At 41.0% G+C, this 14,057-nt stretch overlaps 1 protein-coding gene across 5 annotated transcripts; it reads left to right on the plus strand.

Annotated features, from left to right (window-relative positions):
• Positions 1 to 5,150: 5,150 nt before the first annotated feature.
• On the plus strand, positions 5,151 to 8,443 carry LOC147625251 (hypersensitive-induced reaction 1 protein-like). Of its 5 annotated transcripts, XM_086818539.1 has the most exons (7): positions 5,323 to 5,474; positions 5,599 to 5,710; positions 6,668 to 6,868; positions 7,120 to 7,240; positions 7,351 to 7,442; positions 7,549 to 7,645; positions 7,841 to 8,443. In XM_086818539.1, the coding sequence occupies exons 3-7, from the start codon at positions 6,680 to 6,682 to the stop codon at positions 8,206 to 8,208; spliced, it is 867 nt and encodes a 288-aa protein (XP_086674665.1). In that variant the 5' UTR covers positions 5,323 to 5,474; positions 5,599 to 5,710; positions 6,668 to 6,679; the 3' UTR covers positions 8,209 to 8,443. The 5 variants fall into 5 exon arrangements, with proteins under 5 accessions (XP_086674668.1, XP_086674666.1, XP_086674664.1 ...); XM_086818542.1 differs by lacking the exons at positions 5,323 to 5,474; positions 5,599 to 5,710 and adding an exon at positions 5,151 to 5,245; XM_086818540.1 differs by lacking the exon at positions 5,599 to 5,710 and having other exon boundaries at positions 5,306 to 5,598.
• Positions 8,444 to 14,057: the final 5,614 nt, after the last annotated feature.

Raw genomic sequence — 14,057 nt, forward strand, 5'->3', positions numbered from 1 at the left:
TGTGACTGAGAGGATTGCTTGCTTGTTGTGTAACAAGATGACCGGACACTTTCCTGCTAGCAAGGGAATATCTTCCTGCTCATTCCTTAGGTCTACCTAGACCAGCTGGAAAGTGTCCCGTCATCTTGTTACACAACAAGCACGAGAAGATCGTTGAGATGGCCAGCCAAGGAATTGCCCTTGCAAGCTAAGGACAAACAGCAGAGAGTGTGATTGAGAGGATTGCTTGACTTGAAGCAGAGGTTGCATCATAGCATGCAGAGAACCAAAAGCTCCATGCAGTGATTGCATGCTATCAAAGTCCAAGTAATGTGTCAGCTGAGCTGTTGTTCAACATTGATGATCTACTTGGAAGCCCAACAAGTGTTGGTGGTGATGCTAGTGGTGACCACTTAGAAGGTGCTCATGGTGGTGATTTAGATGGAGGCATCACCCAGGAGGATGCATAAGACTTATCTTAGTAACACAAAAATCTTTTATAGATATTTTTTGAAAACTTAAAAACATTTAGTTGTAAAAGATGATTTAAAGCTAATGGCAACTTCTATTTTTAAAAATATATACTCGCACAAAAATTTGATGTTGTATTGCATGTTAGTGATTGATTATTTCAAGTTAATGAGTATAAGTACATTATTCTTCTACTAGCAGTGGCACTATATCATCAACTTCATCCATACTTGAGGCATCTAATCGTACTTCCCATTCATCCTCATCCTTCGCTACATATCTCTTCTGCAACTGTGTCAGTAGTCCAAGGCAATGGCATACAAGATTATGCAACATGAGTAGCTATATTCTAAGGCATATGTAACATTCTTATATTGCAAAATACGTATACCAAGTTGGCTGCATGCGATGCCTTTAATCGATTTCTTCGTTTGGTGTGAATAAAATCGAATGCTTACTAATTTCTTTCACAACTTCGTGAGACGAGGGTGCAACTAAAAGACACGTGTGGGCTAAATGTTGCAGCTCGAATGTTTTACTACTGCCATACTCTTTCCACCACATTAGAGCACTCAATTTCTTAATTGCATCCCCAAAGCTACCAATTCTATTAGCAAATTTCACACGTTGATGGAAGGCTTCTTTCCCATCATCACCCGGCAATAGTTGACCACATATTGTTTTAAAATTACCACTCACTTAATTATTCGCTAACTAAGAATGAGTTTGAAAGCAAGGCTCCAAGACAAAAGCAGCCCCATGCAAAGGTGTATGTAATTGAAGCCATCTTTCATTAGCTTGGGTTGCCATTTGTGCCTTCTCCCTAATAGTGAATTGGTTAAATTCTTTTCTATGCCGTATAGCTTCAGACATTAACCAATAGACTTTAACAATGACAAATTTCTCATTCAGTGTCCACAATCCTGAGAAGTTCTACAAGAGGCTTAGTAATGTTGATAACTTTATCAACATTTTGCCAAAATGTTAGTGTATTAAATTTTGGCACCTAGTTGTAGCATTAGCATGTTTTAAATTCTTGGCTATCCAAAGATCCCACCTTCTATCTGCCATTGTCTCATTCAATGCTGGGTGAACTACTAACAACCTTTGTAATACATAATATGTTGTAGTGGCACAAAAGATTTGCAGCCCCTTATTAAGTGACTTTGAACAAAACAAATCATGTGAAAATTGGTGCTCTCTGATAAACTTCACCACATGGTTTACATCTAATAAAGTGGGTTGAAGGAATGGCATTTTTCCAATATCCTTTAACTATAAGTTTATAGTATGAGCAGCACATGGCACCCATGTTATCTTAGGATACTTTACTGATATGGCCTCGCCTGCACTTCTGTAATTTGATGCATTGTCTATGACTATTGATATTACATTTTTCCGCCCACCCACTCTTGCAATTTCTTGGTGATAGATTTTTTTTATGTGCAAAGAGGTCTTCTCCTTCAACGAGGTGTTTATAGCCTCCCTCTAGAAACACAGAACCTCTAGGACATATGCAAATAATATTAATCAAGGGCTTCTTTTGACAGCTAGTCCACCAATCAATTGTAATTGAACAACCAAATGTATGCACAGAATCAAACACTTTATATTTTAAAGCAAGTTCAATCATATGTTTGATCTTGTCAGTATACTCTGTCCGCATTTTATTGTAATCAGGCAATTGAAACCCAGACTTTGCTATACTCATCAATGCATCTTGAAAAATAGGATTTTGGATTACATTGAATGGAATCCCACATACAACAAATGCTTGTATCCATTTCAAATGTAATTCAAGTATCCCTTGCTTATTAAATGTTGCTTGCAAAGGTGTCTACTCTTTATGACTCTTCTTGCTAGAACCCTGCGTCATGTATGTAGACGGAGTATTGGCAAATAAACATGATGCAGATGGAGTACTTATGGATGGATAAGTATTGGATTGACTAGCATGTGCTATTGATTCATGAATCGAACCACAAGATGGCATACATTCACTTGTAGACACATGTGTATTATCTTCTTCGACCGTTTCCATTGGTCATACTGCAAAAGCCTAATTTCCTTTTTATATTTACATCCCCTTTGATCTTAACCTTTGCTGCATACTTATGTAGTACTTATGTAGTTTAGCATGTAAGTCAGCAGGGGATACTATGCAATGCTCAACATTATTACCAATGCCAAACAAATGTTCTTTGATTCTAGTAGCGCTACCATGAAATGCATGACCACAACTTTTACACCTCATACGAGATGATGTTTTTCCTTGTCTTACCTCATCAACATAATCCCCTTCTAGACCACGCACCATTTTAGCCAATTAATCTAGAAAACATGTTAGAAAGAATATTAGATATGAGCAATACCCTAATTGAACAAATTAAAAGAGGTCACAACACATGCATATCCATGAATGTAAGAGTGCTCAGAGGAAGGGTTAACAATGCACTTGAGAGATGACCTTCTGGTCTACCCATGGGTCCAGATTCTTTTTGCATTCTCACCACCATCACTAAAACCGAAGGTACCTTCAAAGAGGGTGATGATAATACATGGGCTACTCTAGGTTACCATGGGCCCCTCATGATAATAACTCCCATGCTCCTAATTAATGACTCTTACGTTCATGTATTTGATGCACTATTATTTGGAGTGACTTTGTTTGTTAAACGTTTTCATGAAAGGGGGTTTCCAGTAGGCCAGATATGTGACACACGTGATGCATCTAAATTTTGAAGGTGACGTGATTGCTCGAAACTTAGGGATTTAGACCTCCCAACCATCTTCAAATTCCTTTAAAATATAAAAAAAAGGCAAAACAATGCATTTTAATATTTCTTGCACTTTAATAACCACGAAGAGAGATATAGAGACAATGAGAAAATAGAGAATTCATAAATATCACCACGAAGAAGCCAAGCTGAAAACTTGTAATAAGATTTTTTCCTTAAATAAATACATCAATTTTGAAGATACCAACAAAACTTCATTACTCTTATGAAATTTGTAGGTAGCTACCTTATGAAATTTGTAGGCAGCTACCTTGGTTTCCAACATACGGCTCTTTTTCATAATGGCATTGAGTCGATTAATAGATATCTTTAGACTCAAGCGTAGAGTATGTACTTGCTCTTTTAAAAAATCAACTTGTTCTTTACATTCCCTACTAGTACATCCACCTAGATGCTCCCCAATTTCAACACGCAAATTTTCCATTGTGGAAATCATGTCTACTATCAAGATGAAGATGATGTGTTAACTCATCTCTTAGCATATCTCCCCTTTGGATGTCACTTCCACAGATCTCATCCCAAAGAGCATTTAAGTACTCCTTGCAAGCAACCTGATTTTTTAGTGCACTTGCATATCTGTAATAGTCTGAAGACATTTAGAGCTTAATTGTCATGATGGAGACCTTGACCAAACAAGGTGTTTCGCAACTCGAACATTGATAAACTCAGGTGGGGCAGACAAAGCTACATCAGAATTGGAAGCTCCATACGTAGCCAGTACAACAATTGAGCCATTGTTATCATTCTAGATCTCCATTGCTGAAATCCAAAATAAACAGGAGTCTCTAATAAATAAGGTACAAGTCGTGATCAAGTGATTATGTAAGTTTGGTTTATGTATAATCATAATTAGTGTCTTCTTGTGTTAATCTCAAAGCAATTTTTTGCATATACCAATTTTTGTCTCTCATATTCATGATGTTTTGTACAAACTTTGATCCACCTTGAGTATGTTTTGATCAATCTTCATAGTTGAATTATCATGTCCAACATGTACTACACTCAAATGTCACAATCAGTGACCTCAATGTGCATGCATACACCCAATAGCAACTGTTGACCTCCTTGCAGCACACACAATGTTTGCACAACCAATCTGTCTTCCTGCAGTTCTTAAAACAGAGTTCTGCAGAGAATCGATGACTTACCCGCAGTGCTCGAAATCGCTTGCTTTTCGAAAAACAGAGGTCTTGACGCGCCTGAAACGTGTTTTTGGCCAAAAAAATTCAGTCCGATAGTACAATATAGTTGCCCTCTAGCTTTACTCCAGTGAAGAAAGCTCCTCAATCAGAGATCGTTTGCCGGTGCCTCTCGTAGAGCTCCCGACAAAGGTGTAGTCGCCAACACAAATAGGGACGTGTAGATGAAGCTCTTATCCTCGTACTGCTTCCTTTGCTTCTCTTGCTTGTAGCTCAGCCCTTAGCATGAACCAGGCTCTAATACCATGAAAAGATGCAGGGGGGAAGAGAGCTTGAGCTCTTGACATACTCACAAAACCCTAAAAGAGAACACACAAGGTGAGAGGCTGAAAATCTCCTTCTTCTTCACATAACACTCAACACACCATATACAAAGATAAGAGTACACACTATGAAAAGGTACTCAACCAAATACATACATGGGTTCTCTGTAGTGTGAACCCAACTAAATGAGCTGGCGCTATAATTATGCCAGTCTCTAGAATGGCTGTCACACAGCTTGTCATCCCACTGGCCGCATATCACCCATGATCTCACCAACCATGCCAGTGGTGTGTGGGGAGGCGGGTCATCAGTGTCCACTGCCTCACTAGATGAGCACCCAAAAGAGGCCGGTTTTTTTTTGAGTGACTTCCATTTTTGTGGCTCCTCTTTGCAAATTTCATAGCTAAATTACGACCGGTTTTTTTTTGGAATTTGAGCCGGTTTTTTGCGGCTCCTCTCAGTAAAGCATATTCGATTTCATAGCTTAAATATTTTAATCGGATCGCAGAGGCAGTTTTGTCTGATTGCAGGCAGGTACTGGTTTGAACCTTGAGGTTTTTAATTGTTTTGGTCTATTTTACGGTCAAAATGTTGTCTTTTCTGTCTATGAATTTCGTAAATTCGTTGTTCCTGTTTCTAGATAGGCTTTTGAGGTTTCATCTGTCTACCGTGTTACTCTAGCCTCTAGGGTTTGGAAATTCCCTGGGTTTCTCAGTTCTGCCATGGCCGCACGCCATATCCGTGCTGACAGTTTCCCGACTTTGTAGGGTTTCTGTCGTAGCTACCAGATCTGTTGCATTTCAGAGTTTTGTTTTTTTCAAGGGTTTTTGCGGCGCTAGGTTTTGGGACATGACTGTGATTATGAGGGGTTTTGACTTACGTTGCAGGTACTTTATCCTTGGTATCATGCAAAACGGTGCCCCAGAGCAGTGTTTTCTCGCACCCGGTTTTATGTAGATTTCTTGCTTCAGAAGCAGACTTGCAGCCATTGCCATTCCTGTGAGACCATGTTTCTGCTATTCTTTGAGTGTTCTTTAGTGTTTTTCCTGCTTTTGATTGTTGATTAGGGTTTCCGCACCCTTGACTGTTTACTGCATGCTCGACTGAATCTTTTCATTGCAAAGGTTTGGTAAGGGTGTGTGTTAACTAGGGCTTTCTGCACGCTTGAGTGATTTTTTTGGGATTTCTGAATGCTAAAGTAGTTACTAGCTTTTCTGCTTCCTTTAGTGATGCTTAGGGTTGTCTAGTGTATGCAGTTTCGAGTGTCGACTAGGCTCTCTGCACGTGTTTTGGGTTTCTGCGTCCTTGAATGCTGAGTGGGGTCCTCTTGCAGGTTCTCTGTATGGTGTACTGTTAACTATGCCCTATCCAATTGGGCATTTACTTCCCTGGAGCCCTGAATTTTAATGAGGGTTTATTGCATGCATAAGTGATTATTCTGCATTCCTGAGTCACTGTCAATGTTAGAGTAGTTTTGGGCTCTGCATTTCTTCAAGATTCACCTCTAGATCATGTATTATGTTATCTTACAATACGTAGATTCAAGCCATGAAATGCTATTGAGCTTTCAGGAGTAGGTCGTGTGATAATCTGGTCTTGGAGGAAAGCAGGATGGGGGGCAGGTGTTTTCATTTGGAGTGGTTTTAAACAGTTTAAATGCCACCCTTGTTTTTAAGTGCATGTTGTCAAAGCTGGTAAGCATTGCCTTTGCAGCAAGCTATTCAAGCGGTTCCAGGATTAGTAGTAGTATTATGGAGGCTGGCTTATGGTATTTGACCTTAAGGGGTCTTAGGATTAGTAGTAATTTGAGGTTTATGGTGTTTGCTTCTAAGGTGTTTTAGGATTAGTAGGGATTCTAACTTTATGGAGGAAGATTGATGTAGTTTCACAGTAGTAGGGTTGTCCCTTAAGGATTTTCAGAGTCAATTGATTTGAATTTCATGTGTACTTTTGCAGCTGTTTGGAAAAATGGGTCAGTGTTTTTGTTGCATGCAAGTGAACCAGGCAACTGTAGCCATCAAAGAACGCTGGGGTAGATACAGTGAGGTTCTTGAACCAGGCTTCCATTGTATCAATTGTTGCTTTGGAAACCGAGTTGCTGGCTTTTTGAGCGTGCGAGTCCAGCAGTTGGATGTTGATTGTGAAACGAAAACAAAGGTTTGCCTTACCAACTGATCATTTGGGTCTTCTCCTTCTAAAATCGCCTCCTGAATGGATCATTTTCTCTGTTATGCTCACAAGTATCTTCAGCCACGGTTGTTTGTTTTGTTATGTGGGCTCAGCTCAATTGCACTTGACACTCCATCCCTTTGGCCAGAGTACGAATTCAATGTCTACATGTTACTTGATGCCTGTGTTTTTGCCATCTGGTGCCAACACATGATTTTGTAATTTTTGCTTTTGGTCAGGATAACGTGTTTGTGACTATGGTGGCATCCATCCAGTATCGAGTTGTGAATGAGCATGCAAAAGAGGCTTTCTACAAACTGTCAAAGCCTCGGTCACAAATCGAGGCTTACGTCTTTGATGGTATGTACAGTATATGGCTGCCACAGACAGGAGTTAAGACGCCTTTGCATGAGTTGTTAAGGTTTGATTTCAAGGTTTGCTAAATTGCTTGCCACTGATTGTTCTTGAAGTTCTGAGATCCAGTGTGCCGAGGCTGAATCTTGACGATGTCTTTGAGCAGAAGAATGACATTGCGAAAACTGTGGAGAATGAACTGGAAAGGGTACTTTACATGCAGTAATTGCTTGTTTTATACGTTTGTGGTGGAACTGAGGGGGTTATGCATTGAGCTGCAGTTGCATGGTGTGTTTGTGTTATAAATGCTGCAGGCTATGACAACGTATGGGTATGAGATAGTGCAAACATTGATTGTGGATATTATACCAGACAATACTGTAAAAATGGCAATGAATGAAATCAATGCAGGTATGCATTTACTTAGCCAGCTGTCTTAAGCTCCCCTTCTTGTTGCATATGGGAAAAGTTCCCTCTCAAACCAACCCACTCACACAGTGCCGCGCCCACCCCCCAAAAAAACCCTTGGTGGTTCCTTCACTTCTGATGTATTCAAGTGCTTGCCATACCTGTGCACTCTTTAATGTGCACAATTTGTTGTAACAGCTTCCAGGTTGAGAGTTGCTGCACAAGAGAAGGCCGAAGCTGAGAAGATTCTTCAAGTTAAACGTGCAGAAGCTGAGGCGGAGTCTAAGTTTCTTTCTGGTCAGGGTATTGCACGGCAGCGGCAAGCTATTGTGGATGGTTTAAGAGAGAGTGTGCTTGGCTTCTCGCAGGATGTGCCTGGCACATCACCCAAGGATGTTATGGATATGATCATGCTCACACAGTATTTCGACACCATGAAGGACATTGGGGCTCACTCCAAGGCTTCCGCTGTTTTCATCCCACACGGACCTGGAGCTGTTGGGAACATTGCTGAGCAGATTCGGAATGGTTGGCTTCAAGGTGCTGCGGGGTACAATGGTTTGTGAAGGCCACACCTATATTGAGCTGCAAAATATAATGAAGAACTTGTTCATGTTACATGGGAAAGTAGACACACATACTAACAGCCTTGTTCATATGCCTTTGTAGTTAACGTGTCTTTATGGTCAGTTTTCTGAACTGGTTTATACTTGACGCCCTTGTATTTTTTGAGAATGTAACTATAAAGTGGCATACACTCTTGTACTTTGGGTTATATAATGTATTGGTGTACTTGTGGTACTCTCTCTCTCTCGTCCCTAATCCTGTCATGTTTGGAACCAGTTGTATGGAGGTAAAGGGGTTTGGAGAGCTCTTCTCCTCTCTTCTTTTTTTGGGAGTTGTAGATATTAATTAATTAAAGGAAATACATACTTGAGAACTACCTTCAGCATTAAGGTATGGAGTTTTCTAATCTTTGTAACAATGTTTGTATGAATATGCAAATGCAGGGTCGAATTGTGGGATACATTGGGGAATGTTGTTTGGCGAGCAATTTTGGGTGAGTGGTTTTCTAAAATGGTGAACTATTTTTGAAAGTCTTTCCAACATAAATACATGCGTGCATACTTGCATATATCCTCTCCCTCTCCATACATACATATACCCTTTTCCTCTCTCCAAACTTTTGTGAATTTCCATTTATTTATTGTTGCTTTGTGGATTTCCGCAAGGCATTTGACGTGGTCCCAAGATCACGACTTCTTGGGTGCTTACAAGAGCTCCACTTTCCACCTGGGGGAGGGTTCGTGCAGCACCAGAGGGCCTTTCTGGATATATAAGTATCGTTGTTGGGGTCAAACAGGGGTGCCTACTCTCTCCTACACTCTTTGGGCTATACATTGATGAGATCTCAAGATTTACTGATCGATTGGGTGGCATGGACATAGTCCTAATTTCAAACTCAGCCAAAGGATTGTAATGACATGTAGATGCACTGCAAGCTTTTTATGATAAGAGAGTAAATCTTGGGAACACCAAGATTAATGCCTTTTAGCACCTATCAGGTTGCAGCTATACGCTCTTTCATATATACAGGAGATGAGGTTGAAGACCATATGTATATCTAGGCTGACTTTCACATGTCTACATTTTTACTATGCATCCGACCACCCAGGTAAGATTAGGGCGGGGGATCTGTTGCCCTTGCTAGTTTGGAGGGACAATGCTTTCAAGACAGCTTCCAAGAACCTAGTAACAAATGTTTGGCTATTTGATACTTTGGTGTGCCTGATGGTGATGTATGGGGCATCATTCGTGGGACCAGACCTAGGAGAGGAATGACGAAGAGTGGAGGGCTGCAGGTTATGATGCTTTCACACATGATTAGGAGTGAGCCATTAGTACCACATGCCATAGTATTGGCGGAGTTCAGATCAGCCGTGCTTGTCCTACATAGAGATCTCTTCCCACAATTGGCCTTGGAGTCCTTTAGATAATTGGCACAAAAGAGTCATAGTAGTTTTTGGTATGCATGCACCACCAGTTGATTTGAGTCACGTGGATTTCACTATTTGAAAGTCATGTGGACGGACTGAATGGACTGGAGGTTACAATGCTCTCATGCATGATTAGGAGTAAGCCATTAGTGCCACATGTCATAGTATTGCCCGGACTGAATGGACTGGAGGTTACAATGTTCTCATGCATGATTAGGAGTAAGCCATTCAGTGCTACCTGAGTTCGGATCAACCACTTTTATCATAGATGCCATGTTCTAGGCCGTGAGATACATACATCACGTCCACACACTACATAGAGATCACCTCTCACAATTGGCCTTGTCCTCTAGACAAATGGCACAAGAGGTCATAGTAGTTGGAGGTATGCATGCACCACTAGTTAGTTTTAGTCACATGGCTTTCAGATGAACCACCTCTCACCCTTTGAGTACAACCAACAAGTTAGATGGGTATGTAGGCTATATGTAGTATTGGGGAGATGGAGTTCGAGGAGCGTTACATACTTAGATGTCCAGTTGAATATGAGCTCTGCGGACGCTACCACTCTCTCTTCAAGGAGAGGTTCATGCCCTTGTCACGAGTGATGCATGATAGAGATAAGACCCTACTTGGGACTATACCTACTCGGGGTAAGGCACCAAAGAGAGAAACTATTGAGGTAATAGCTTGAGATCCGGAGTATCACACAGAGATGTATCACTGGCTTCTTTGGCCCCCACCAAAGAGCCCTGGATGACACTCATACAAGATTCGATAGGACACATGGACCAAGTCAGAGCTAGATGTCCCCATGTGGGCACCCCTGAGATTCATGGTAGGCTAGTATAACGCACCCGGCTAGTCCTCAAAGAGAGCAAAGTCCCTCCAAAGAGCCAAGACATCCCGACAACCCAAACCCTTCACTTAACAGCTCAAATTTCAATGACAGAGAGAGGCAACCTCACAGGTGGTGGATATTGAGGCGAGGTACATTGTTCAGGAGGAGGATGGCACATTATGAGTTCAGACACAAGGTTCTTATGCAACCTACTTTATTACACAAGTCCTATATAACTACGTTGACCCTGTTTATCCTTTTAGAACGTAGTCTTTTATGCAACCTACTTTATTACACAAGTTCTATATAACTACGTTGACCCTGTTTATCCTTTCAGAACTTAGTCTTTTATTTTTTTTCATGTTGTCTTTACTCATACATCACATCATGTAACAACTTTTTTGACTCATAGACCCATAGACATTAATAACATATTCTTTCTCTCTCTCTCTCTCTCTCTCTCTCTCTCTCTCTCTCTCATGTTTTGTATACAAACATACACAATTATTTTGTTGGTTTTCTTTTGGAATTACTTGATGATTGCTTATTGAAAATCAAGCCATATCTTTGTACATGCTTGGGTTTAAGCTTACGCTTCTGGAGTCAATTTTTTTAAAAGGTGTTCTTGACAATTCACATTCTTCCTTTTCAACCCAACGATTTGTAGAATCAAGCTACCCACTTAATTCTCTCCCTCTCCCTCTCTCTTTCTCTCTCTCCCTCTCTCCGAACCGAGTCTTTCCCTCCCTCCCTCACTGTTTTCCTCTCTCTTTCTCTTTCTTAGCAAACCCAGCCTTTGTGTGGGCTTACATGATGAAGCGTGTCCTTCAAAATGGCCAAGGAGTGGCATAGCAAGAAAGACGAGGTGTGTAGAGACAGATAGATGAAGGGTAAGCAATTGATGTGCAAACTCCCTCTCTCTTGGAGGCAATCACGAATCCGATCGCTCTCTCTCTCTCTCTCTCTCTCTCTCTCTCTGCTGCAAGCGAAATAACCCCAGTCTAGGAAAGGCTCGCAAGTGAAATAACCTCTCTCACACACACACACACACACACACATGCATGTTGCCTAGTGTTGTGGGCATAGGCTCTCTGTGGATGAAACGGTCCCGCTCAGTCTCTGGTGGGCACAAACTTTCTCTCTCTCATGCGCACGCATTGTGTTGCAAAGTGTTGTGGGCATAGGCGGCTCTGGTGGGCACAAACTCTCTCTCTTTCACACACGTGCGTGCGCACAGAGGGGCTTTTCAAAGGGACGTGGATGCTATATCTCTACACGTAAAACAACCCTCCTTTGCCTCTCGTCACAAACTGTGTGTGTGAGTGCGGGTGAAAAAACCCCACTCTAGGAAAGGATATTTCTGATTGCGTGTGTGTATAAAGGATATTTCTGTTTTGCATACCTATTACCCTATTTCTGTTTTGCATTAGTTAAAGCCATTGAAGTGGTGTTAACTAATGCAAAACTCAGGGTAGAATAAGTATGCGTTGTAAACTAACCTCCTCCTCTTTGGCCGTTACCTCTTGCTTCTTCCTCTTGTCATGACCCTGTGAAAATGGAACAGCACAAGTGTGGGCATGGTGGTTGCTGAGAATGATTCATATTTGGGGTGCCCGGACAAAGGGAATGATGTGTGGACATCTCTAGGTGTGAAAGGGACCAAGAACATTAATATTTTTAATGTTCTAACCATGGGTGGCCCCTAGGAAACTTTAATAAACATTAAAGTAAGGGCCTTAGGATATTTTTGGAGGGAGGAAACTCCACTTTTGGTACACACGCCTCTCTCTCTCTCTCTCTCTCTCTCTCTCGCTTTTGGGAACATAAATTCTTCTGAAGAGAAAGCTGCAAAGTTTCTCAGAGCCCTCAATGAGGGAGATGATTTTATATTGGTACCACCGCAGCATGACCTCGATGACGAGGCCTTTGAGTGAATCTTGCACTTAGTTTCTCATCAAACATCCGTTGGATACTCTCATGTACAAAAATAAAACTTCTAGTGGATTAATAAAATCACATTTACGTTCTTCTCCATAATTTTATTCATTTAATTTTGGTTATTTGATACGTTATCTTATATTTCATGAATGCCCATGGCAGTGGGCATTAACGAAATATGCACTAGTCACAAAATCTAAATGTGTACTAGTCACAAAATCTGAATATGCATAGCACATCACACACTTAACTTGATAATGGCATCCTCGTTCCTCTAGCTCTCCCCTTGCTCATTGCTTTTTAGCTTCTACTTCCCAAATCAACTATTTATTTTAGGTATATGTGATAAGTTGTTTCACCGTAATCTATTATACTCAAATTCCTCTATTATAGTTCTTTCACCCTAATCTATTATACTCAATTTCCTCTAAACTAATGCAACAAAAAAAACACAAAAGAGAAAATTAAATAATGAGTATAAATGAGGCCCAAATATCATTGTTTATAATCTTATAAGCCTCTCCTTTAAGTAGATCATGACCGTATGATTATCTACACTCCAATAACTTACTTTCATCATACTAACATCCCCATCTTGCCTCTTCCGAGTGTACAATGGCCCAATCATTCCATATCTTGAGATGCTACAATTGCAACTTTATGTACAATAGCATCACCACATTCTCGTGGCCAACATCTTTAACCCAATCATGATAACATGATGGACAACATTGTAATGATGTATTTTCTATGTTGTAAACACTCTTGAGATGCTCCCTAGACATGTACGTCAACTCATAAGGCCTAGTGGTAAATGGCTTCTAAAGTATACAAGTCCACTTACTCATGTTTGTAAGAATTCTCCTAGTGTTCTTTCTACTTTATTACAACTCTAAATTAGATTGTGTGGAATCACCATTGATTAGGGTTTGTGCATGCTTTGCCGTGTTAACTCCTCTTCTTCTTCTTCACTTCTGTCTCCTTCGTCTCTTGAGTGGCAAGGCCATATCACTTGTGAGAGGATTGACACTCTCGTGAGAGGAATGCCACTTTAAGTCTCTCGAGTGGTAAGGCCATAGCACTTGTGAGAGGATTGTCACTTTAAATCTTGCATCGATGTGACAACAAGTGTTGAAGAAACGCAACAATCTCTCAACACGAGGGTGAAGCTCTTGAGCTTGGCTATTTGGTAAGTTTCTCACAACCTTGTGAGACCAAGTTATCATGCATCTTTCCCTCAATGCCTTCCTCTCTGTCTCCTCCCTATCTCATGGATGTCTCTACATTTATCTCTTGCACAATGAGCAGATAAGGCACACATCTCTCTCTCTCTCTCTCTCTCTCTCTCTCTCTCTCTCTCTCTCTCTCTCTCTCTCTCTCTCTCTGCTAGAGTGACTGTTCTCTTTGTAGAACAAAAGAAACACAACCTCTCTCCCTCTCAAAAAAAAATAGAAATATAACCTCTGCAGGGAGCAAGCAAGGTGCTGTGCCCAACGAGCTCCTCTGTTCGCCCCACTTTGTCCTCACTAGCACCTGTCCTGGCTGTGCCGCACTCCACTACTGCGGTTTCTTACTGTGGTTGGCTGTAGGCCGTTGGTTAAGGAAGACGAGGTGGTGGTCTTATAGGGGAGGTGAAACC

This window comes from Cibotium barometz, chromosome 24 (assembly GCF_041138505.1).
Source record: "Cibotium barometz isolate CiBa-2024 chromosome 24, ASM4113850v1, whole genome shotgun sequence".
NCBI classification, from domain to species: Eukaryota; Viridiplantae; Streptophyta; class Polypodiopsida; order Cyatheales; family Cibotiaceae; genus Cibotium; species Cibotium barometz.

Bases quoted from the DNA above. Each gene is read 5' to 3' on its own strand.
- LOC147625251 (XM_086818542.1), top strand. From the start codon at position 6,680: ATGGGTCAGTGTTTTTGTTGCATGCAAGTGAACCAGGCAACTGTAGCC. The intron at 6,869-7,119 runs GTTTGCCTTACC...GCTTTTGGTCAG, and splicing joins ATTGTGAAACGAAAACAAAG to GATAACGTGTTTGTGACTAT. The intron at 7,443-7,548 runs GTACTTTACATG...TAAATGCTGCAG, and splicing joins TGGAGAATGAACTGGAAAGG to GCTATGACAACGTATGGGTA.